The sequence below is a fragment of the Sciurus vulgaris genome (assembly GCF_902686455.1).
Source record: "Sciurus vulgaris genome assembly, chromosome: 7".
In the NCBI taxonomy this organism is placed as follows: Eukaryota; Metazoa; Chordata; class Mammalia; order Rodentia; family Sciuridae; genus Sciurus; species Sciurus vulgaris.
The window spans coordinates 22,033,574-22,059,274 of record NC_136467.1 but is presented as its reverse complement, the minus strand read 5'-3'; the positions used below and the strand labels follow the sequence as shown (position 1 = coordinate 22,059,274).

At 39.3% G+C, this 25,701-nt stretch overlaps 2 protein-coding genes across 3 annotated transcripts in view; both read left to right on the top strand.

Moving 5' to 3' along the window:
• The first annotated feature begins 1,049 nt into the window (after positions 1-1,049).
• LTV1 (LTV1 ribosome biogenesis factor) lies at positions 1,050-14,406 on the top strand. 2 transcript variants are annotated; one of them, XM_079146872.1, is made up of 11 exons: positions 1,050-1,214; positions 2,218-2,349; positions 3,398-3,589; positions 7,544-7,631; positions 9,117-9,258; positions 9,570-9,816; positions 11,332-11,459; positions 12,823-12,962; positions 13,447-13,499; positions 13,680-13,880; positions 14,010-14,406. In XM_079146872.1, the coding sequence occupies exons 1-11, from the start codon at positions 1,212-1,214 to the stop codon at positions 14,118-14,120; spliced, it is 1,437 nt and encodes a 478-aa protein (XP_079002998.1). In that variant the 5' UTR covers positions 1,050-1,211; the 3' UTR covers positions 14,121-14,406. The 2 variants fall into 2 exon arrangements, with proteins under 2 accessions (XP_079002998.1, XP_079002999.1); XM_079146873.1 differs by having other exon boundaries at positions 1,051-1,214; positions 3,398-3,565.
• Positions 14,407-14,549: 143 nt separating this feature from the next.
• The window catches only part of ZC2HC1B (zinc finger C2HC-type containing 1B), a 49,485-nt gene continuing 38,333 nt past the window's right edge, over positions 14,550-25,701 (top strand). The window contains exons 1-2 of the mRNA XM_079146899.1: positions 14,550-15,170; positions 24,302-24,363. Coding sequence (XP_079003025.1) covers positions 15,143-15,170; positions 24,302-24,363 — 90 coding nt within the window. The 5' untranslated portion in view covers positions 14,550-15,142. The remainder of the gene's footprint in view (positions 15,171-24,301; positions 24,364-25,701) is intronic.

The following is a 25,701-nucleotide window of genomic DNA, read 5'->3' as shown; positions in this document are numbered from 1 at the left end:
ATTAATTCACTTAAATATTGAGCGTATGTGCCAAATATTAGATACAATACTAAACAAAACAGAAACGAAACAAACCCTGTGCATTTTTCTACATAACAAATACTAATAATGAATCTCTGGCATAGCAAGGTGCTATGTGTTATCTGTTTCAAAGTATTATCTCGAGGCAACTTTTGTGATCCTAACCTAAATTGTGCCTATAATTGAAAAAAAAAAATATGCCACAGCCATTTGTAATGGTAATATGTTGGGCATAATTACAGACATCTTGCAAGATAATTCAAGACATTGGGACGATGCCAGTGACTGGGAGGAGGAAACACAAATTTGAGGGAGGCTACTACCGATAAAACTTTCAATGCTTGTGTCACTCTTCTGTCCAAGAAAAGCTAAGAGTGCTTCAGCACCTGCCCGAAATCTTCCTAAGAAGCTGTGCTTACGGCTTACATGGTTAAGCCAAGATAGAACATTCTGAGGAACGACTTGGAAGAAAAGCATTTTCGTAGTAAGATATGCAAACGCCAGAGATTCTGGATCGATTTTATTACTTCAATGTCTCTACCGCCAGCATCGTCGGAGGTTTTGTTAAAGGGATAGGTGGGGGCCGAATCAAGTCTGGGGTGGCCTGCAACAGCAAGGCCCGACCCCCGTTGCTAAGCAACCGATTCCGCCCTCGCGTAGAAGAGAGGGAACCGGAAACCTCCGTGACCCGGAGGGTAGCCACCTTTCTTCGGGGTACCTGTACAGGGCTTTTTGTGTTCTACGCTTGGGACTAGGTAAGGAACACCAGTCCATAGGGATGCTAGATTCGCCTGGTCTCCGCAGAGGACGCTACAAAGGAAATTCGCCCACACGCAGCAACCCCTACGGCACCCCAACACAGCGTCGCCCCGCAACCCGCTTTCCCCTGCGGGAGAATGCCACCCGAAAAGCGCCGCCCGCCAGGGGGCGGGAACCGGGCTAGCCCCGCCTCCCATAGCTCTCGCGACCGTTGAGACGACGCAAGCAACGTAACTTCCGGCGGCGACCCAGCAGCTCCTCAGCGATTGGTCCGTTTTCACGGGCTGCTGCGTGACGTACCGCCCGGGACCTGTGGTCGCACGTGTGTCTAGGCCTAGAGACCGGATCGTGAGCCGGCCCTTGGTGTCCCCGGGGTTTCGAGGCTGTGGTGGCCGCCGTGAGTTGGGGGGTGAGCGCCGCGCAGCTGCAGTATGGTGAGCAAGCCTCGTTCGTCTCGGCGACCGGGAGCCGTGGTTTTGCCGAGGCCGGATTGGTTCCGGTAATGCCAGTGGCTACAGCTCCCTCGGGCTGCGTTCTGTCAGAGGCTGCTTGACGCACAGCGATCCGAAATGGGTCACCCTAGTCATCCGAAGGCACTCTCCGCGGGGGGAATAGTCCCGAGCGATGGCCTTCCTCTTACCCCGAGGTGCCTGCATCTCTGCGAGGCTTCGGTTCATGGAAAACCTGTGACACCTGCCCCGAATGCTGCACCACCCGTCTGCCCCCTGCTTCCCGGGGTTGGGCGCAGCGGGAGCTGCTGGTCACTCCAGTCGTAGGAGTGGCAGATGTATCTGCTTGTTTACTCTGGGGAAAGACAACTTGTGGGAGAGTAATGTTGGGCCCTTGTAAAGAAAGTCACTCAGTTGGTGTCTGATTAGAATATCAAGGTTGAATCGCAAAATAAAAATGTTTAGAGATGGAAATGAGTCTTAGTAAACATAAGCAGCTCTTTGTGTTTGGTTTTATTTACGAGTTGGTAGAGACATGTTTACCTTGTCTGGAACACTCTACTCCAGATTTTTTTGTGGCAGACTCACTGTCCAGGTATGGTTCAACCTGTCACAGGGAGGTCCTCAGAACACCCAGTCTAAAGAGACTCTTGAGTCATTTGCGCATCACCGTATTTAATTTTCTTCACCTGAAATCATTATCTTGTTGATTTGATTGCTAAGACCAGGAATTTTATCTGACTTTTCCACTACTATATTCCCATCTCCCATAACAAGGTCTGGCATAGAGTAAGTGCCCAACTAATGTTTGTTGAAAGAAGTCGTGGGTTCTACAGAGCACAGCTGTCATTGCCTACCCTAAAATTGTATATCTGAAAAGTTTGTTGATCCTTCATATAATTTATTGAAACTGCCTGTGAGGATTAAGGTATCATTTACTGTTTTGGATCCTGTTTTAATGAATTGTTCTGATTCTCTTCTTTTGAAGCCTCACAGGAAGAAAAAGCCATTTATAGAGAAGAAGAAAGCTGTGTCTTTTCACTTGGTCCACCGGAGCCAACGAGATCCTTTAGCGGCAGATGAGACTGCACCCCAGAGGGTTTTGTTACCTACACAGAAGGTAGTCTTTGTTCTTTAGCTAGTAAGTTTATAGGTAGACTGTTAGGGGTTTTGTTTGTTTTTGTTTTTCATGATGCTGAGGATCTAAACAAGGCCTTGCATATTCTAGGCAAACACTCTGCCACTGAGATATACTCCATTCTCTGTTAGTAGTTTTAATAAATTGCTGGCCAACTATTATTCTCAAATAACTGGTCTTCTGAGAAATTGTGACTCAATTTTTAATACATGTACTAAAATTTTTGCATCATACATGTTTATTTTGATTGGGACGGTAAAGCATCTTCATTTGAGATGTTTAAATGAATAATTCTTACAAAATAATGATCAGCTTTACTAAACCACCAGCTGCAATGCTGCGTGATGTTATTTAGGAAACAACCATATGCTCAACCTCTGCTTTCCTGAGATCAGCCATTTATTATAGTCTTTTTGTAGACTCCATTTTGCCTCCTGGTCATTCATCTCATGAAATATAAAGTATCTGAGCTCATGCATTAGCTTTAGAAAATGTCAGGGAGCCTTGAAAAGATTGGTTTGATTTTGCTAGAGTGTACTTGTTAAGTGTACATGATATAAAAGGAAGTATTGGAGCATATTAGCCATGTTTTTAGTTCTTCAGTATATTGAGGAAGTTATGCTTCCCATTCCAAACCCGCAACTCTTCTAACCCTCCAAATACATGATAAAAGCCTGTGTTTCTTAGCTTGAATTGTTGCATGGAAATAATAGTAGAAGGAATTGTTTTTGTTCCTATTTGTTTTATTTATCAAGAGAAGTTCTTGCAAATTTGCCTGGATTGGTCTTAAACTTGTGGGTTCAAGTGATCCATTTCAGTCTTCCTGCTGGCAAATGGTTTGTTTTCATTCCATTTTATGTAGAATCTGGTTTAGAAGCTCTGCATTTCCTGAGATTAACAAGAATTCTTTGTCTCATTCCTGTGAGCCAGTGTTCATGTGCCATCTCCTCCTAGTCTGGAATTTGTGCTTATAGTAAGATTCCTGGGCCTTATCCACAGGTGTACTAATTTCTTTTTGTTGTTGTCCAAGGTAAATGATGAGGAAAGACGAGCAGAACAGAGGAAGTATGGTGTGTTTTTTGATGATGACTATGACTATCTACAGCACCTGAAGGAACCATCTGGCCCCTCAGAGCTTATTCCCGCCAGTACCTTTCACTACAGTAGAGATGAGAAAGAAGAAACTTCAGTAATTCCAGTAAGCCTTTTCAACAATTTAAGGGTGAGAGCATGAATGTGGGAAAGAGTGAAGAAACCCCCTGGTTGTTTTAAATCAATATGACTGTTTCAGGCAAAAAAAAAAAAAAAAAAAAAAAAAAAAAGGTGTATGAAGAGCATAGATAGGCCATATTGCCACTTAGAATTGTGTATGTGTGTGCATATCTATACCATCAGGAGAAGAGTAGGTTATCTCTTTGGTGATAGGTGGTAAAAGTCACATTTGAGAGTTTCAGGACTTCTGATTGGTGAGTCATGTGAGACAGCTCTTTTCACTAGAGGAAAGGCAGCCAACTTTATATTAACAACCATTTCAGGATCAGACTGTTGCAAGATAGACTATAACTTTTATCAACTATTTCAGTCTTCCACACTTGTAAAAGTTGCAGGCTAATCATAAGAGAAAATAACATAAATAGATTGTAATGAAATGCCTGTTAGTCTTCTCAACAAAAGTGTGGTCCATTTTAATACTTTTTTATCTTTTGGTAGAAATGAGGGCACATGTTTATATAAAACTAGTACTAATTAAAGATATGCTCATCCCCTGCCACCCCCACCATTTATGGTAAGGAGCCCATGTTGTGTGCTTCTGTTTTAGTATAAAGTAAATTTTCTTATGGGAAACTTCTATAGCACCTAGCAATTAAAATAAAGGAAATTTTCACTGGGATTATAGACAAAGAAGAGATTAAAAATGGGGACACCAATTTTCCCCAGTTTCTTGTTTTCTAATCTCGTCCTGATCTGGTGCTCCTTTCCTCAGTGAAGATGTGATCACAGCTCTTCTAATCCATAGCTTGTCTCTTAAGCAGAGTCAAAAGTATTAGGTTTCAGGAAATCATCCCAGAGAACAAGGTAATGACTGCAGCTGTTCCATTTGTGAATTAGGACTAGTTCTTGTAAGGCTCTGCATTCCACCACTGTGTTGATATCATAGTAGAACCAACTTTTCCATTCTTTCCCAAAGCTGTTACATCAGCAGTAGGATACTTGTTGAGACTTCCTTCTGTATCCCATTGAGGGGAGGAGAGGCCTAGTAGTTGTTAAACTTCTTTATCTTTCCTAGAAAGAAAGTTTTTAATAAAGTCATAATATTCCTTTGGCTGAATCTTATTAAGAGTTAAGCTTTTAATCCTTAATTCATTTTGGGTAAAAGAAATCACTAATTGATTTTTTTTTTTTCTTTTTTCTTTTTTTGATAGAATAAGGCTGTTGAGGGGCTAGGGATATAGCTCAGTTGGTAGAGTACTTGCCTTGCATACACAAGGCCCTGAGTTCAATCCCCAGCACCACAAAAAAAAAAAAGAATAAGGCTATTGAATGAACACTTTGGTTTATTTATAAGGGTAAATGAATTATGTTTAAAAACAAAAGTACTATTGATATTCTGTACCACTATGCAAAAAATGTACATTGTTCTCATGTACTTTTATGACTTTAATTTGTGACAAATCAAAATTGAATATACCTCAGAGGTCTTAGTCCATAGGCAGCTGGCTCCATTCCTCGGGACTTGAGGTGGCAAATGGCAGAGGGAACCAGCTCACATGATGATCAGGAAACAGAGAGAGAGAGACTCCACTCTCCAGATACAAAATATATACCCCATATATACCCCAATGAACTACTTCCTCCAGCCACACCCCACCTGCTTCTAGTTACCACTCAGTTAATCCCAGGGTGGGGGGGGGGGTGTAATTCACCACTGATTAGGTTAAGGCTATAACCCAGTCATTTGTCCTCCAAACCTTGCATTGGCTCACATACATGTGAACTTTTGGGGGACATCACATCTAAACCATAACACCTTAGAAAAAGAATAAACCTTAGAAACAGAACATGAGGCGATTAGAAAAGACACTACAGAAATAATGCTTGACCTTGTCCTGATTTTCATGAGGGTGGTGTCATGGTAGAGAGTAACCGAGCAAACTCCAGATGGGAACTACTGCAACCAAAAAAGTTATAGTCTTCTAAAAGGGAAAGTAATCACTATCTAATCTCCATCATGTATGTGACTGACTACTTTCCAAGACTTGAAGAATGTTCCCATGGGTAAATTCACTAAATTTACTGAGGCTGAGCCCCTCCCTGCTTTTTAGTCTAGATTCTAAGGATAATCCCAAAGAATGCTGTTTTCAAAGAAAAAAAAACCTAAGAATACATGTGTGTGTATAGTGTGTGTATATATACATATATTGTGGGTATGTATGTATATGTAGTATTGTAGGTCACAGTGATAGGCATGTGGCTACTTAAATTATTTTGAGTTATTAAATGACAGTGAGAAACTGGATTTGATTTATGTGGTCTTATTATAGTAAGAAATTTGGGTAGATGGAGTAGGCCTTGATTTTATATGGCCTTATATGGAGGAACTTAAATACAAAGTGAAGAATCAGGACCTGTTATAAATTCAGGAAAATAACTAAGGGAATTTATTTGGACAGAGGTATGAAGGTTGGATTAGGGGTGGACTGGAGGAGCAATCTACATCTTGGTTATTCATAAATTGGATGGTGCCCAAAGAAGGGGAGTAAAGTCATTCTCTGCAAGAGTTCAAAGGGACATTGGGACAGAGAGAGATGATTATGACCACTGTAGGATTTAAGATAGCTGATGCAAAGAAAGGCTTTACTGTTACTAGAGATTGGGATGTTTTCTCTGGTTTTAAGAGGAAAAGATTAAATTTGTTTTGAAACTTCAGGCAAGTGGAATTACAAGATCTAGATTTGTCCTGAAACCTCTTAGTGACCAGTCTCAGGCAGTCATAATGTTAAACCCTTTTGAGCTTCTGTTCTTTCACTAAAACACACACCTTACTGGGTTTGAGGGTTAAGTGGAATAATGTACTAGAGTAAGTGTTATTAAGAATTGTAGGGGAGTTACTTCTGGAGTGATGATGGAATGTGCATGTCAGAATGTGTAACTGGCACACAGGTGAGAGATTACAGAATGTAGTTGTGACAGTTTCCTAGGTCTGTGGTAACAAATTACCATATACTGCATGACTTAAAAGAACAGAAATTTATTGTCTCATTGTTCTGGAGGCCAGAAGTCTGAAATCAAATTATTGGTAGGTTCAGTTCTTTTTTTTTTTTTTTTTTTTTTTTTTTTTTAATTTTTTATAGTTGTAGATGGACAGCATGCCTTTATTTTACTTTTACGTGGTGCTAAGGATTGAACCCAGTGCCTCACACGTGCTAGGCAAGTGCTCTGCCACTGGGCTACACAGCCCCAGCCCAGGTTCAGTTCTTTCTTAGGGGCTCAGAGGGATTCTATTGCTTTCCTTACTTGTGGCTTCTGGAGCTTGGTGGCAGTCTGTCCTTAGAGTTCCTTGACTTATGGATGTTTCGCTACAGTGTGCCTCCATCTTCACATTGCATTCTCCCTGATGTGTCTGTCTATTCCTGGCCTCTGTAAGAGCATACTGGCCAGTGGACTAGAGCTCACCCTAATTCAGTATGACCTCATCTTAACTATTTACATGTATAAGACTTAGTGAATTTTCTTTTGCTAATAACAATACCACAATCTTAAGTACAAGGAAAAAAAGTTTATTTTGGCTCACATCCAGGGTTGAGGGACTGAATCTGGTGATGGCCTTCTTGCTGGCAGAGACCCAAGACATCACAGGGAACATGTGAGTGACCTAGCACACTGGCTTTTATAGCAGACCCACTGTAATCACATGAATGGTTTAGATCATTCATGAGAACAGAGCTCGGGTCACCTCTTCCTACCTGATCTAATACCTTATAGTGGGGAATAAATTTCAACCTGAGCTTCAAAGAAGATAAACCATAAGTTAAACCATAAAGGCTTTATTTCAAATATGGTCACAGTCTAGGGGGCGGGTCAATATAAATTTTGAGGGGACACTTTTCAACCCAGTACAGTAGTTGAGAAGTATTTTCAAAATAAACCTAACAGTTGTCTAATTTCTTTTTTTAAGAGTACTGGAATTAAGTTGCCTTCATCTGTGTTCGCATCAGATTTTGAGGAAGATGTTGGGTTGTTAAATAAAGCAGCTCCAGTTTCAGGTGTGTTTAATTTCTATAACTTTTCAAGTGGATAAATTTGTGTTTTATGTAGGATTTTTGCTAACCTTGAAAAAGGGTTGAAGCAACTGGGATGTGTCTAATTGATGTTAAAGGTCATGAGGAACGGACAAATGTGGTCAGCAGCCTTTTGTGTTGTATCATCAAATTCCCCAGTTGAAGGGGATCTCTAAGAGATTCTAGTTTATGGCAGTCTAATAGAGAAATTTTAAATCACCTAGCCTTTTACAAAGACAGTGACACATTCATTTCAGATACTGTAATTTTGAACAATAATCTTTTCCAGAATTTCTCCTAAGAGTATACAAATATTTTATAGAAGTTTATTTTACCATCTACTTAAGGTACCCTGAAACTGTTTTTTAAAAAGTTTTAGCATCAACATTGTAGTTTAGAACAAACATGAATGTCCATAGAAATAGTATTTTGATATTTTATCCCAGGTTGCCTTAATTATTGACTTAACATTTGCATTGATTTTTCTACAGACTTAAGTTGCCAGAGTATAGCAGGGTCTTAGGTTAAAGAGAACAAAGCTTAGTTCCTGATCTCAAGGATTTTACTTCAGTTGTAAAAATAATAACTGCTAAAAAAAAAAAAAATAGTAATTTCAGATGGTTAAATACTGGTGAGGCAAGGGGTATCAGACCCAGCTTCAGGTTGTTAGACAAGACTTCCTAGAGGATGTTTAGGTTAATGTTTCTTGATATTTTTAAATTTACTTGCATGGTGCTGGGGAGCAAACCCAGAGCATGGTGCATGTGAGGCAGGTGCTGTACCACTAAGCAATGCCCCAGCCCCCTGCTGATTTCTTAATAAAAGGCACGTGGCAGAAGGAGGGAGGCATGGAGAAGAAAAGTTATTTCACAAAGAAGACTGCAAAAGCAAAAGAACACAGATATCAGAAGCTGCTTACATTTTAGCATGCCAGAAGGAAGGATGAGGATTAGTAAGAAATGCTACTGAGAAGTTAAGCGGTGGCCACGTAGCAGACAGTATTGGAATCTGTGTCAGATCAAAAGATTGAACCTGAAAGGTTTTCTTGAACTCTAGTTTTGTTTTGTTTTGTTTTTTAAGATGGAAGAATATAGCTGAAGAAATAGGTTGAGATTTATTAAAATCTTGTAGTTGAGAAAACAAAGTGTAATAGTCTATAAATGCTTAATTTGAGTTACTTCTAGCAGGTGAATTTAAAGCCCAGTTTCTTCGTGCCGGAGAAAGCTTTGAGTTGATATTGTGTAAGTTCAATATACATCTGTAGTGGAAGAGTGTTTTTCCCAATGAATACTGGAAGAGAAAGTTTGCCTTTCATCTCTGTTCCTAACTATACTGAACTTAAGGTTTTAAATCATTCTTTTATTCTCACTACGTAATAGAATTTAGCATATTACATTATGAATGCACAGTTTTTGTAAAATGAATGGTGCTTTCTTGAAAATTCTTGCTCAATTTTTGTTTTCCTTTTAGGACCTCGACTGGATTTTGATCCTGACATTGTTGCAGCTCTTGATGATGATTTTGATTTTGATGATCCAGATAATCTGCTTGAAGATGACTTTATTCTTCAGGCCAATAAGCCTACAGGAGAGGAAGAGAGAACGAATACACAGTATGTGTGGATTATTTAAAACACAGATGACAAGACTGGCTTCTTCAGTGGGAGGATAACCATGTTTTAGGTGGAAAAGACCTGTGAGAGAATTCATCTGGGACATCTATTTTAGAGCAAAAAATAATTTAGTTTGAGACATGAGCTCTTTATGTATAGTTGGGGCTAAAGTCCAAGAATATCAATTGCCACTTGATTGCTTTTCTTACCCCACCAGCACCTCTATTCCTGTCTATTTAAGAACTGTTCCTGAAGCACCCTCATGTTTTACTTGTGTAAAGTTAATTTGTTCTGTTACTCTTGGAATTTAGGAAATCTGAAAGTGAAGATGGCAGTGACTGGGACGATGAGAGGGGGAGAGGTAGTGATGCTGACTGTGACTCTGCAGGCTCGTTGTCAGATGATGACATGGCTGCCCCCGGGAAGCCTCTCGGACCCATAGAAAAGCACTTGTTCTGGGACGAAGAAACGAAAAGTCGGTTCACAGAGTATTCTATGACTTCCTCAGTCATGAGGAGAAATGAACAGCTGACCCTACATGATGAGAGGTTTGAGAAGGTGAGGTCTCCAAAAAATGTCTTACTGTTTTCTCCTAGTAACTGTCATTTCTGAAAAAGTGGGAAAGTAGAACCCAAAGCTACAACTTTCAGGATTAGAAATGGCCTATGTCTCTTAATTGAAACAGCATACAAACACACTCGTTTTAATTCCAGAAAGAACGTGTATAGATCCCAAGAGTTGGCTGATCAGACATCCTGACTTTCCTCTTTTGAGTTCTAACATTTTGATTCTGAACCTCTCTGAACACATTCTGCAAGATTTTATTTTCCTGAAGCATTGACCTGATTATAAACAAGATTTATTTTTTTTCATTTGTTAATATCTGGAGTTTCCAGACATAACTAAAAACCAAAGAACAGAAAAGAAGTAAAAAGTATAAGATACTTTCAAAGCATAAATTGTAATGTACTTAATTTGGTTCTCCAATCATGAACTTTCTCCAGGGCTTTCATCCCATTCTCTAGACTGTCTTTATAGGTTCTCTGTCCCACCCATCCTGTCCTGTAGCACTCTCCACCTCCTGATATCATCTCTAACATGCTTATTTATTGTTTGTTGTATATAGGTTTATCTCGGATTATAATATGAGTTTCCCAAGAGCAGAGATTCTTGTGTGATTTTCTCACTGGTACATGTGCAGTCATAAAGCAGTGTCTGGCATGCAGTAGGAATTCACTGTCTGATAGGATGAGTGAGTGAAGGAATGGTTCCCTTCCCGACAAACCCAAGACACAGTTCTACCTTTGCTGCAATCTCACAAGACATTAGGTTCTCTTATCTGTTAAGAGAGTCCATTTGTTGCTGGGTGTGATGGCAGCATACACCTGTAATCCCAACTACTCAGGAGGCTGAAGCAGGAGGATTAAAAGCTCAAGGCCAGCCCGATCAAATTATTAAGACCCTGTCTCAAAATAAAAATTTTAAAAAGGGATGAGGATATTGCAAGCTGGCATGTGCAAAACCCTGAGTTCATTTCTCAAAACCAAAAGAATAAAAAAAAAAAAAGCCACCTGTTACTACAAATGACCTCACTTGTCAGGAGATGCATCACCATTTTCATACTTTAACAAAGGCCAACAATGTTAACGCTATTTGAGTAATATAATAAATACTATCAAACCAGAATAAAATGATACATTAATTGGAGACTGTTCAATTACATGATCTTTTAGTCTTTATAACAAAGGAATTTGAAAGTGTTTTTAAAATGTTCTGAGGTAAAGATCTCTGCCTAGCATTTTATTCTTCAAGCTCAGTAGAGTAACTCCTTTTCATTTTCATTTTAAATGGAAGCCTACTTTCAGTCTAAATGAATTTGGAAGTACTGGCTTGAAATCCGAAATATTTTCTATACCCTATTGTGGTGCTAAATCTCTGCAAATATTTTAATGGTAGTTCTGATCTTATAGTAGTGCTTAAATGGTATATAGAAATAAAGTTGAAACACAAATATTTAAATACTATAGTTAATGAATTTGTTTATTTTTAATGGTATTTTATTTCTGTTTCAAGTTTTATGAACAATATGATGATGTTGAGATTGGAGCTCTGGATAATGCTGAATTGGAAGGTTCCATTCAAGTAGACAGCAATCGCTTACAGGAAGTTTTGAATGACTACTATAAAGAGAAGGCAGAGAAGTACGGCAACTTTCCTTTCCTTGTTTAGCTACTTTTTTCCCCCATCTCTAAATAAGATCTGTAGTGCTTCAAGTGAAATTCTAGTCAGAATCCATTAGTAAGGAAATAGTACATTTTCTATTAACTTTGGCCCATAGATTGCTCATCAGTTTTGTCTGCATTTTGGTATTAAGAATTCTGAAGCTAAATGTGACACTGGAGGCATACTGGGAACCACATTCTGTATTTCCTTGACTTGAGAAGAGTCATGGCTAGATATCTGAGTGTCAGTGGGAAATGGGAGGACACATTCCATTTGGGGAGTAGGATGGTACTTCTAGCATCTTTGGCTAAAGAATTACTCCAACTTATGCACTTTGTTTTCATCTTTCTGAAATGCTAGGTGTTCTCAAAAGCAAGTAGTCGTGGCTTATAGCAGGATAATAGTTTGCATTTCCAGTTGATTTGTAGAAGTAACTAGTGAATTATTTGGTGAATCAGCATCTGCATCAAGGTGACTTTTTTCTGAGAGAAACTCATAAGGATTTTTTTTGAGGGGGAGTAGTGGCAGCTACCAGGGATTGAATTTGGGACACTCAATCACTGAACCACATCCACAGCCTTATTTTGTATTTTTTTTTTTTTTTTAGAGACAGGGTCTCACTGAGTTGCTTAGCACCTCACCATTGCTGAGGCAGGCTTTGAACTCTCGATCCTCCTTCCTCAGCCTCCCAAGCTGCTGGGAGGACAGACATGCACCACTGTACTTGGCTCATGAGAAGTTTAAATCTGCTAGAAAGGTCAGATGTTCTGAAATATGCAGTCCCACAGCAGGGAAAAGAGCTACACACTTTGAATGATGTAAATACTTTGAAGAGATGGATTGACTAGTGCTTTTTTTAGGCTTCAAAAACATCTGTCTTCTCCATCTTTTTTAATACACAACCATATAAACTTGCAGATAGATCTTATCTACTTAACAGGAGTGTAAATGTCCAAAACCTACTAGAAGGGAGAGGCAGAGCTGTGTATAATGCAGTTTGATGGGAAGTAAAAAGCATAGGAGTATGTGGATTTAAAAAACTATGATAGTTTTTGTAGGTTTTTTTTTTTTTTTTTTTTTTTGCAGTACTGGGGATTTGAACTCAGGGCCTTGTGTTTGCGAGGCAAGCACTCAACCAACTGAGCTATATCCCCAGACCCTATTAAATACTTTTTTTTGTGTGTATGGTACTGGGGATCGAACCCAGGGCCTTGTGCATGCAAGGCAAGCACTCTACCAACTGAGCTATATCCCCAGCCCCTTTGTAGTTGTTTTAATCACATATAATAATGAGGAATCCCCCGTCTCCCTTGTCTTCTTTTTTAAAAACATAACCAAAAGCTGTGTAAAATTGAATGCTCTTGAACCCTTGGAGGATCAAGACCTACCAATGAATGAGCTTGATGAGTCTGAGGAGGAAGAGATTATTACTGTTGTTCTTGAAGAAGCCAAAGAGAAGTGGGATTGTGAATCCATTTGCAGTAAGTATCTTTGTGTCCACTCTGCTGCCGAAAGTGTGATAGTAATTTTAAAGTATCAAATACGTCAGCTTTGAAAAAGTACACCTATTTTAGAATTAAGCTTTCGGGGAACTTATGAAAAAGGTTTAGAAAGAGTAATATTCCTATTACTGAATTGTAAACAATTTAAAAACATTTATGAGGGAGACCCTAGTGTTATCTTATACTACAAAAACACCAAGGTCAGGAATATAGTGACCTTAGTAATTTTTGCTGAACCAAAAGTGTACTTATTGAAGCATGATTTGGGGGGTTTGTGTAAAGGATTAGGAAATAGTAATATTTCTATTACTGAGTTGTAATAGAAATAATTTTTGAATGTGAGAGAGACTTCAGTGTTATTTCACACCCACAAAAACACCAAGGTCAGGAATATAGTGGGATCTTAGTAATGCTCTGCTGAACTTGAAGTATACTTAATTAGTGCGTGATTTTTATTTTTTAGGTACATACTCAAATTTGTACAACCATCCACAGCTTATCAAATATCAACCAAAGGTAAGCCCTAGTATCCTGAGCTTTTTGAAATATCCAGTGTGGGAATTGGAGTGTACAAATTTTCTCACAGTAGCTATCCCTTTGTGGCTGACAGTGCTATTAGGAATAGCACCAGCAGTGTGTCATTAGTGAGCTATTTTTAAGACATGGGAAATAACTCTGGTGTCATCTGTTTTTCAGCCCAAACAAATCCACCTATCTTCTAAAACAGGAATACCTCTCAATGTCTTACCTAAGAAAGGGCTTACAGCAAAGCAAGTGGAACGAATGCAGATGATTAATGGCAGTGATCTGCCCAAGGTATCAACCCAACCACGTTCTAAAAATGAAAGCAAAGAAGATAGAAGAGCAAGAAAGCAAGCTATAAAAGAGGAGCGCAAGGTAATATATTTTTTAAATACAAGATTTTTTTAAATAAAGAGTTGGTGAAGAAAAGTTTCAGGAGTTTTCTCTTGTGAAAGTCTCTATCAGTTTAAAGATATGAATAACATGAGGAATCCTCTTGTACAGGAACGAAGAGTAGAGAAGAAAGCTAATAAATTAGCGTTCAAGCTGGAGAAAAGGCGGCAGGAAAAGGAGCTGTTGAACTTGAAGAAGAATGTTGAGGGTCTAAAGCTATAGACAGCTGACTGTTGAGGACAAGACACATTCCCTTTCTTTATGGGCTCCTTGTTATTCAGTTTATCCAAGATGTTAAGAGACAAGGCTGTTTGCCGTTTTTACTGGCAGATATTGAAGAGCAAAATACAATATTTGTATTGTTTTCCCACCAGCAAGTTTCCCCTGTCAACTGTCTTGTAAATATTGTATTGTTTTATTTAATATTATAAGCTTAGATTTGCTCTGAAATAAATGACTTCATGTATGTGAAATGTTTGGATAAATTAAAGGAAAATATCTTCATAACTTGAATGGAATTGGTGTATTCATTTATTTGTATGGTTGTCATAGTTGTTTTTCGCAGATGTTCTCAAATATTTCTTTGAAACCTCTCCACGCCTTTTCAGGAATTACATGGTTTAATTTGCTGTATGTAGAAAAGTGGCCTGGTTAAACTCAACTTTGAAATGCTGAGTTTATTCTGCTCAGTGGTGAGAACAGTTTTCCTGAGAACATTCCACTAGTAGGAAGCTAAGTTTTCCCTTGCTGTATACAAAAAGAACATTTCAAAAGGATGAGAAAACTTAATATTAAAGTAGTTAGAGTTAGATTTCCTGTTATATTACTGCATGACTTGCTTATGGGATTTAGGAACAGTAAAGTCAGGAAACAGAGAAACTGAAGAAGTAATCAAGAAAACCTCTTTGGCTTTAATGAATTCCTAGCTCAAAATCAGATATTTCTTCATTTCAGTTTAAACTGGAATGTTTAATCTTTTCAACAGTATTTAATGCTCAGACCCTCTCATGCTTAATTAAAACACAGAGTTGAAAACTTGCCCTCCTTTCAGTGAGTTGTTTTTGTTTTAACATCAACTGCTCCAGGTTTAAGCAGTGACACCATCACAATTGTTAATTATTTGGTAAACTGTGACTTCTTACAACTGACTAGTGGCCCTTGTTCATGTGTCCCTGCCTAATGTGGTGTTATATGGACTGGACTCTGAAAATCTGTGGACACTGTTCATCTGAGTGAGGAACAGTATGGATGGGGCAGAGCCATTTTTGGCAGGTGAGCTCTATGTGGTATCTTAACTTTTTAGAAGAGTCATCTAGAATTCATTTGACTATGGTTTTTCCAAATCTGATAGGTGTTACTTTATTCTGCCAAGTGAATTTTTTAGAGTTGTGAAAACCAATAGCATAGATATTCTACCAACATTGATTACAAAATAATAAATAAAAAGCTTAGCTATATAGCTTGTCATTACAGATATAAGATGCTAGCATCTAAATGCCAGCCTATAGAAGCACAAGTTCAATTGGTGGTTTATGTGAATACTGGGGATGTAAATCCTGAAAGGATTGACTACTTTGATAACTCTCAACTGAAATTTCTCAAAACGAGCAAGAATGTTGAGGACATTGGATATTACTTGATTCTGGTGCTACTTTATTTAGAGTTTAAATCAGCATATTATGTATTTTTCTATTAGGAAAATGTGACTAACCTCAATTTTGAAGCATTGTGATTTAGACTGCTTATACTCCAGTCTTAAAGGTTTATTTTATCCTGGAGAATAAAGTCATAATAATTACAATAAATTTGCTAATATTTGGTTTATTCCTCCCACTACCCCTACCCCAAACTGTCTCTTCCACACCAGGCACTCAAGTTGGCTAACTTTAGTTGTCTGTAAATGGTGTCTGGAAACTCAGCATACATGCTCCTTGCTAAATGATGGAAGTCCCTGGAGATAAAGGGTTTTGCCTTCAAGAACCACATGATCAGAGGAGGCAGGGTGTGTGCAACAAAGATAACTGGTAGTGCCGTCACTGTGATTAAGTACCACTTGTAAGGGGGACCTTGGTACTCACTGTTCCCTTGACGTATCTTACTGCAGATAAGCCTTCCTCAAGTTTGTGCTTAGTCGTCACCTTCTCTATAAGTTTTTTTCTGAGCATTTGTTTAAAAATTCTTTATCCTCCCCTGCTTTAGGTTCTCCATGACATCTATTGGCATCTGAAACTTTTTTTTTTTTTTTTTTTGGTCTCTTCACTAGAGGAAGGCAGAAAGTTTTATTTATTGCTTTCTTCCCAGTGTCTAAGACAGTTCCTGGCATTTGATAGAGTCTCTAAGTAGGATGTGAATAAATGGGCACATGGGAAAGACATTTCAGAAAAGAATAAACTTGGAGGTAACACCAGTACCTAGATTCCTGTGGTTAAAAAGGAGAAAGAACTAAGAATTCCAGGTAGGGGCAAAATCAAGAAGAATTTGCCTGCTGTATTTTATTGAGTGTAAGCACTTTCCATGATTGGTTTAAGCCACTTCTGATGTTTCAGAACTACTGTTACACTTAAGTCTGAATATCCTGACTGCTGTTACCTGTGTCTTAACCTGTGATACTATACACAACTCATTGTGATGTCATCACATCAACTCAGGTGATGAACAGAATTCTATCTTGTACCTTACTGTTAACATTTTCTGTACTTTTATGTTGTTTCTCCTTGTGTCTTGGTACTGGTTCGCTTTATCAAGTTTGTTATTCTAATTAAAAGAAGAAAAATAAAGGGCAGAAGGGTAAAAATTCGAATGCCCTTATGTTTTAGTTGTGAAACTTAATGGGAGAAAGCAAAATGTGCCCACTCTTCAAGTTAAAAATAGAACTGATGTGCCTGTCCATCTGTGGACTCAATCTCATTTTCTTCTTTTCCCTCAGGAAACTTGCAGTCATACATCGACTCTATAGGCTATTACATATTTTTTTTCTTTTTTTTTTTTTCTAAATCATCTGTATGATATCCCTAAATGTAGAAGCATCTTTATTCTGGGAGAGCTGAAAAAGAAGCCCAAACCCAGCTCTGTGAGGACAGCATTTGCTGTGAAGGCATCCTTGAGCAGAGGAGCCAGTCTGTGGGTCTGCTTCAGCTTCTAGAGTTCTCAGGACTCCACGTGCACTTGTTATTGAGCAAGTGATAAGTCCTGGGAAATAAGTCACCACATTGGGGCACCTGGGTCTGGAGAATAGGGTTTAGGGGGTTATGGCTTCTGCTTCTGAGCTAACCATGATCTACTCCCAAACCTTCTTGTGGGATGAGATAAGAATCCTTAGCACATCTGCATATCAGGCTGTAAAGGGGAGAACAGATGCTTCATTGGTCATGGTCAGACAAGCCAAGCAGAGAACAGAATGTTGGCCAGATACCTTTGGATATATCACCCTGAGAAAGCAAAGGCAGTGAATCTTGGCCCTTATGGCCGTCATCATCTCTAATCACACACCTCCAACCTGAACTGGCTGCTCTCTGGTTCCAGTGCCCCCTGTCCTTCCAGCATTACATTCCTTTCCTGTATCTTATCTTTTACATCTGATAATTCTATGAGATGGGCCACAGGTAATATAAACCTTTAGAAAACCTGTGTGTCTGGAAATGTATTCTGCCTTCATATTTAACTCACAGTTAAAGTGGGTTTAGAATTTTGGGGTTGTAGATTATATTTTACATCAGGAGTTTAAGGCGTTTACCTCATTTATTTCAATTTTCCTTTTTGCTGTTTGGAATCTGAAGACACTTTGGTTCCTGAAAATTTGGATGTAACTGGTTCTTTTTCTCTGGAAGTCTGTATAATTTCTGTCTTTAGTGTTCTGATATTTCACAATGATGTTTCTTACAGCTTTAGTTTTGTCTTTGCCTTTTGAATCAAGAGGACTATATAGTTTTCGGGAAATTGTTAAAAATCATTTTTTCCCTTTTTTTGCTTTTTTCTCTCTTGAATTCCTGTTTTTTGGAGTAGGACCACCTGGACTGGTACTCTAATTTGCTTATGTTTTGGTCCAAGTTTTGTGCCATTTTACTCTGCTTTCTGGGTGATTTCTCTGAGTTTATCTTCTAACTTGCTATTGAGTTTTCTACTTCTCCTACAAATCTTTTTAATTTCTGAAAGCTCTAATTTTCCTTTAAATTATTTTGGTTTTGGACTTAAATGCCTAAAAACTTTCTTCAGATATTTGGAAACTCCTGTCTATCTGCCCATGGTTAAAATTGGAGGAAAAAGGGGGCTGGGGAGATAGCTTAGTCGGCAGAGGGCTTGCCTTGCAAGCACAAGGCCCTGGGTTCGATCCCCAGCACCCAAAAAAAAAAAAAAAAAAAAAAAAATTGGAAGAAAAAACACTGGAAATTCTGAAGGGGTAACATTTGATAGACTGAGCTTTATTGTAGAGTGGTAGTCTGAGTGGGTGTAGGGAATCTCCTAACATCAGTATTCTCAGATATTTCCTTGTTGAATGGTTAGATTCCCAGGGAGGTTTTAATTCTACCTTGAAGGTAAGGTCTGGCAGCAAGTTCTGGAAGCCTCAGAGAGGAAGCCAGGCATGTGGCATTCTCTGTGTTTAGTATGACTCTATGTGAGATTAACCACTAGACTTTATGTATGGACGCATACAGGTGCTTCTAGATTATGTGCACCTGAAGTCAGTCCTCCATGGATTTTCTATTTGCAAATCCACCAACTGGCTAAAATTTCCTTCTAACACCCAGAACTACTCAGGGCACTCATATGGTCATTTTAGGAGAAATACATAGTCATAAAAAAGGCATCCAACAAACGTTCCCAGCTGAAATCAAGGTGTGCCTCCTGGTTTAAGATCTCATTGTAAACAAGCATTCTTTTCGGGGTCTAAGTAGTGCCACTTTTTTGTTGTTGTTTTTTAAAGCATTCTTGGCCTTTTTCTTGATGATTTCATTGTTCAAAATGGCTGCCAAGCATAGTGCTGAAGTGCCATCTAGTGTTCCTAAGCGCGAGGTTGTGATGTGCCTTAAGGGCACATGTGTTAGGTAACTTTCATTCAGGCATGAGTGTTAGTTGGCATGAATTCAGTGCTATTGGGTCAACAATACATATTAAATAGATGTCTCTAAACAGAAACGCACATTAAGTAAGGGTTTGTATTGATCCAATGTCAAACATTTTTGTTTGGCCTGAGATCCACAGAAGCCTAACCCTGCATTTCCGAGCAGTGGTTCAGTATTTGCTAATTCAGGGATACACTGACTTTATAGGACCTAACTACCACATTGAGAACGCCATGTATGTGAATAAGTATCTGTACCTGCCCAGCTGCCTGTTTTGCTATAGTCCCCACGCCTTGCATTAGTGAGTGTGCAGACCTCTCCAGAGATGAGACGTCTTGAGAGGCATCGAGGCAGTCAGAGGCTGTCCAGAGGTTCCCCAGGGGGTGTGGGGAATGGCGATTCAGATTTCCTCTTGGTTCTCCACATCTTGACACTTCATCCTCATTCGCCCTGCACCAGTTACATAGAGCTTCTTGGCGCCCCAGGGTTTCCGTGACTTAGGTTCTGTGGTGTGATGTGGCTCTCAGTTCTTCCCACTGTCCCCTGGGAAGCAGATTTTGAAGTAGCTCTAAGTCCTCCATGTCACTTACCTTGTCTGTCAGCCTTACAGATGCCAGGTTTTCTGTTGTTTTCTCTCCTTTCTGCCCTCATGGTTCTTTTTCCATGCTGCTTCGTCCCTTTACTGCGGTTTCACTGGAGCTTGGAGGAGAACGCAAAATTAAATGAGGTGTTCCGTCTGCTCTCAGAACTGAATAGTTTTAATTCCTTGTTCATTTCCTGACTCATGTTCCCCAGATTTAGTTGATAAATTGAGGCACTGTGCCAACACCTGAACATAGGGCCAAGGAAGATGGTGATGTTGCTAACTATTTTCATGTTCTGGACTGCAAAGAACCTAAGAATTCTTTGCTGATGTGAATGAGAAAATGTCTTCCTTCTCTACCATGCCATGTATTTCTAAAAGCTTTTTTAACTTCCAGCTCAGAATGGGAGTCTCTAGTCAGAATCAAGTCAGAGTAGAACTTTTTATATTGTATTCCTCATCCTCTTTGTGTTTCTTATAAAGCTTTTGAGCTGAGATATTTATAATGCTTACTTTTATTTTTAATGTAAGCAAAATCACTTTTTTCCTTATTTAAAATTTTCAAATATCATAAACATGTTTAAAAATAATAGCCACCATAATAGTTGACTAAGTATGAATCCAAGTAGAGAGGGAAAAGATAAAAACAGCTGTTGATGCCAGGTGTTATGGATGCCTGCAATCCTAACAACTCGGAAGGCTGGGGCAGGAGGATCACAAGTTCAAGGCCAACATCAGCAACTTAGCGAAGCCTTATCTGAAAATTTTAAATGTATTGATAAAGAGCTGGGAATGTAACTCAGATATAAATAACACCACTGGGCTCAATCCCCAAGTATGGAGGGAAGAGAAGGAATGTTGATACTTACTGTTATAGAACATTTTCTATCTAAGGGGTTCTTCTATATATATATATATATATTAAATTTATAGTTGTAGATGGACAGCATACATTTATTTTGTTTGTTTATTTTTATGTGGTGCTAAGGATTGAACCCAGTGCTTCTCACATGCTAGGCAAGCGCTCTGCCATTGAGCTCAGCCCCAGCCCCTTCTATATTTTTTTGAAAGTTACTCATTAATTCTGAGTTTAAAAAGTAATTCATAATCTTTGTAAAAAAAAAAATGAAAATGCAGGAAACTAGAAGAATAATCATGTTTATTCTTACTCCCAGAGGTAGTTACTATGTATGTGTCTTTCCAGGCTTTCCTTGTAAATACATGAATGCATTAAGTGTATGAACATTTTCCGTGTTATTCTCTCACAAATCATTTTTAATTGCTATATTTTTGTTTTCAGTTGTCAGTTTGTTCCTATAAAGGACCAATCAGTGTGATTATTTGCTTGTCCAGGTCACATGGACTCTGCTACAACTCTACAACTCTGCTTGTAGTGTAAAAACAATAGATAATAAACAAATAAGTATGACTGTGTTCCATAAAACTTTATTTACAAAACATGGTCCCAGATTTGACCTACAGGCTTAGTTTGCTGACCCCTGGATAATAATTTTAAATGTTTTTTTGACATGATTACAATTTCACAAAAAGTTGCAAAATAACATGGAGTGATCTCATGTGTCCTTTACCCAGTTTTTTCCAAGTTACATCTTAACTACAGTACCACATCAAAAGCAGGCAATTGACATTGGTACAATGTGTTTGTAGTTCTAAACATTTTGTTGTTGTTGTTTTGATAATACTGGGGATTGAACCTAGAGTGACCGTTCCACTGAGCTACAACCTCAGCCTTTTTATTTTGAGGCAGGTTCTTGCAAACCACCTTGCCTCAGCCTCCCACGTCACTGGGATTACAGATGTAAGCCACTGTGCCCAGCAGTTCTATACCATTTTATAACATGCATAACCACTACCACCAATGAAATAAGGATCTATACCCTCACGTGAAGATCTCCCTCATTCTACCCCTGTCACAACCATCTTCCTCCCCCATCAACAGTTCTTATCCCTTGACAATCTAATATTTTCCATCTGTTTAATTTTGTATTTTGAGACTGTTATGCAGATGGAATCATGCAGTAGATGACTTTTAGAAATTGGCTTTTTTTCCCTCAACATTTATCCATCCATCTATGTTGTTGCAATTTACCAGTACTATTCCTTTTTATTGCTGAGTAATATTCTAGGGTATGGATATACCACAGTTGAACCATTCACCTGATGAAAGGCATTTTGGTTGTTTCAAGGGGTTCTTTTAAGTACCTGTAGTGATCTCCTTCCATGTGATTTAATGTATGGTGCCAAAATCTGTGAACCTCTTTGATCTCCACACTCAATTTTGCTGGCAGGGGAGGTGTTACTTCTTTACAGACAAGCTTCCAAACTTCAGCAGTAGTGGTTCATCTGTATCTAAGTTTTGAATTGAATCATATTGTATCTTTTATTATTTTTTTCTTTTTTGTACCAGGGGTATTGCACCCAGGGGCACTTTACCACTGAGCTATATCCCCAGTTCTTTTTAGTTTTGTATTTTTTTGAGACAGTGTCTCACTAAGTTGCTGAGGCTGGTCTTGAACTTGTGACCCTCCTATCTCAGGCTCCTGAATAGCTGGAATTATAGATGTGAGCCACTGGACCTGGCATATCTGTCATTTTATACTCATTGAATTAATTAAAACTCATTGATTTAAACCCAAGGTCATCGATTCTCTAGGAATTTCTAGTTGCTTTGCAGGTTATATGCTGACATTGTAGATTTATGGCTGTAGTGCTGGTTGAATTCATATAGTCTTAATGCTTGTTGATGGAGACTCTGGTTCAGGTCACAGTGTTACCCGAGGTCTTCAAGACATCACCTAATCTTGAGCCTCTATTTTCTGTTAAAATAGTACCAACCCTGTCTCTCAGAAGTGCTGGGAAGGCAGAGGAGAGAAACAAAAAAGGTGTTTGGGGAAAAGGAAAACACCATATAAATGTTAGTCATTCATAAAAAAGTTATCCTTAACAAGTATTTTAGAAAAAACAGCTTTTTACATTTTATTAACAAGTATGTGGAGGTTTGGGGTAACTTTGCTGAAAATAAAATGTAAGACCCAGTTTTAGAGTCCAGAGGCCAAAAGAAGAGTGGGGGGAGAGAGGTGGGAGAGGTGTTTTTGTGTGCTGAGATGGATGACCTGAGTTGAAAATACAATACCAATTAACAGACGTGAGAAAAAATCGTTTAAATCAACAATGTCTGTAGCAGGCTACCATCTGCTTCCTGTTAACCAGACCTTCCTTTCTCAAATTGTCTTCCCCCGGTTTCCATGACCCTGTTCTCTCCTGCTTCTCCTGGCTTATCATCATCATTTTCTTGGCCCGTAAATGTGAGTTTCCCTGCGGATCCCCTCTGCACTTCTCTTTCCATGACTCCTTCCCTGGCAGTTTCTGCCTTGACTTCATTCCTCAAAGCCTGCATCTGTGTGTCTGACCCTGACCTCCCTCCTTTCTCTCCTGCTGGCTGAACGACCAGATCTCAACTCAGTGCTTCCAAGGCTGAGGTCATTGTCCTCCCTAAGATGGCCTCCCTTCAGCTCCCTGCTTCCATCTGCAGCCCCATGTCTTCTCAGGCCTTCTGCCTGTAAGCCTAGCGTGGTCCTCGAGCTCGCTTCTCTCTCTGCCACAGTCCCCGACCCCAGTCTAGTCATGGCATAGATTCCTTGACACTGTGTCGCCCATGTCCACTTCCCTTTCCATTTTGGGCCTTCACTTTCATCTTTTAAATCAAACTCCCTTCTCACCACCTCTCCCTCCTCACCTTATCAGGTGACTCTTCCAGTTGAGTCTCTGGTTGTTCTCCTTATTTGTAAAGCCTAGAATATGGTTCTAATATCAAATTTCCATGCTCAGACCTCAAACTCCTTTTTAAAATCTTTACATATTCCAGAGAAACTGAAATGAAGTCGGTCACATAGGAGCCTTTAGAAGTCCAGCATTTTGCTTTTCTCTCGATACTTTTCTAACCACTTTTAAAAAAATAAGTTGTCTTCCTTTTTTTTTTTTTTTTTTTTTTTTTGGTACTGGGGATTGAACCCGGGGGCACTTAACCACTGAGCCACATCTCCAGCCCTATTATGTATTTTATTTAGAGACAGGGTCTCAGAGTTGCTTAGCACCTCACCATTGCTGAGGCTGACTTTGAACTCTCGATCCTCCTGCCTCAGCCTCTCGAGCTGCTAGGATTACAGGCATGCACCACTGCCCTCAGCCCATCTCCTAGTTTTCAATGTTGAACCCACATGTGATTTCCCTCATTTCCACAGAGCTGCATATAACACATATTTAATTTATTGAATGAAGGAGTGGCCCTATGGTAGAAATTCAGTTCTTGTTTGGCTTATATATTCAACCAGGACTTACTGAGCACCTCACTATGGGTTTTTTGAGGCACTGGGGCTATCATAGGCACCTAGGCCTTCAGCCTAGTAAGGAATCCCGAAGATGATGTTGTTGGATCATTTATAACTTTATTCTGAGTACTTGCATCTAAAGCATATCTATTTAAGAATATTTGAAACGCTAAATAATTAGACTCTGGTTGCCCAAAGGTTATGGAATTTACTTGTTTAGTAAAGCGAGAAATTTATATTAAGAAAGGAAAACAGGTGAGATTACGAAGGATCTTTCCAAGACGAGGAAGGAGTGGTGGAGAGGGACGGTCCTGAGTGCATCAGGCCATTGAGGCCACTTCCCATCAGTCATTTCTTCTCGGCCAGGCCATTCCATGAAACTAACATAATGTGCTCTTGAATCTTATGCAGATGGCAATCAGGAGTTGTTTCCCTGTGAAGTCTGTGGAAGACGCTTTGCAGCAGATGTTCTGGTAAACATGAAGACATTTTGTAGATGTGTTTCATTGGAGTTAAATGAACTGTCAACTCAGTGCGGAGGTGGTGGTGCCAAGATTAAAGACAGATGTGGAGGGGAAGCAAGGAGAGAGAAGTGTATAACCTGTGGCCGCCAGGCCTGGGGGACACCGAGGCAGGCTGATGCTGCCACGTGAAAAGCCACCCTATTTACCATGGTCCCCCTAAAACCGGGCCAGATGGAAGGGTCTTGGCACAGCTGATGATCCCTTGAGAGGTTTTGGCTCTTCCGCCTTTTCTTTAAGCATCAAAAATTCAAATTTCAAGGCCAAAACACCAGGGAAATTAGCTAGACTAGAGGAATGAGCATTGAATTTCAGGCATCTGGAAACTTGGCTCTTAGCCGCAAATTTGTCACTAATTCTGACAAGTCCTTTAGCCTTCCTGTTTTCTGCTTTGCCACGTATACAGAACCCTCCAATTTCAGGGGTTTTATACCATTTAAACAAAATAATGCACAGATTTAAGGCCTGATCCAAATTCTCATTGTTAACCAGATCTGAGTTGTGCATCAAGTTCCCTGGTTGATGGCTATCAAGTTGAATAAAAGTTTATTTCAAAAATTAGGGGGTAAAGCAGATGGTAGACCCCAAATATTATAAAGAAAGTCCCCAGAAAGAATATTTTTTAAAAAATCTAAGATGATAATGCAATCATTGGTCAGGACATTTCAGATGAAGGACACTTTTATGGAATGTAAAGGATTGGAACTAGAAACTACATTGGGAGGCTATAAAATGAGGTGGAAGGTTTTACTTGTAAATTTTAAAAATAAAATATCTGCTCTTCTAGTTAGCCATGGTTTTAGCTCCTTGAAAGCAGAGCGGGGAGGGAGCTCATAAGGCCTGCTGCGGCCCTGTAACTCACTGCCCTTGCCTTTGCCAGCTTGGAGTTCCACCTCCTGAGGGTAGTGAGACTAGGAGGTTCATTTGGAGAGGGATCACTGAATGTCAAGTATGTTTTGGTTGTTCTGCATTTCACTCCCTAAGCCTATCTCTAGGCTACAGGGAGCATTTGATCAAGTGATCAGATTCTTTCTCCTTCAGTTTAACATCAGAGAGCTTATTCTTAACCAGATACAATGATTTTTTATAGTCTGCATTTTGTTGAGTCTGGACAAAGCAACTTTGTAAACGATAGCTGTTATGTGGTACATATTCACCAAGGAAGAGGGTGAAGAAGCTGATGTAATCCATAGAGGCACAATAACTGACTCTATGAAGGTGGTACCTAGGCAGAGCTCTATGTGTGTGTTCTCCAGTCCTTGTGCCAGCAATGGTGAGTACTTAAAGGAT

What these genes read in the sequence shown, in the direction of transcription:
- LTV1 (XM_079146872.1), top strand. An exon ending in TAAAGCAGCTCCAGTTTCAG is followed by an intron (nt 7,632 to 9,116) that starts GTGTGTTTAATT and finishes TTTTCCTTTTAG; the next exon opens with GACCTCGACTGGATTTTGAT. An exon ending in TATAAAGAGAAGGCAGAGAA is followed by an intron (nt 11,460 to 12,822) that starts GTACGGCAACTT and finishes CATAACCAAAAG; the next exon opens with CTGTGTAAAATTGAATGCTC.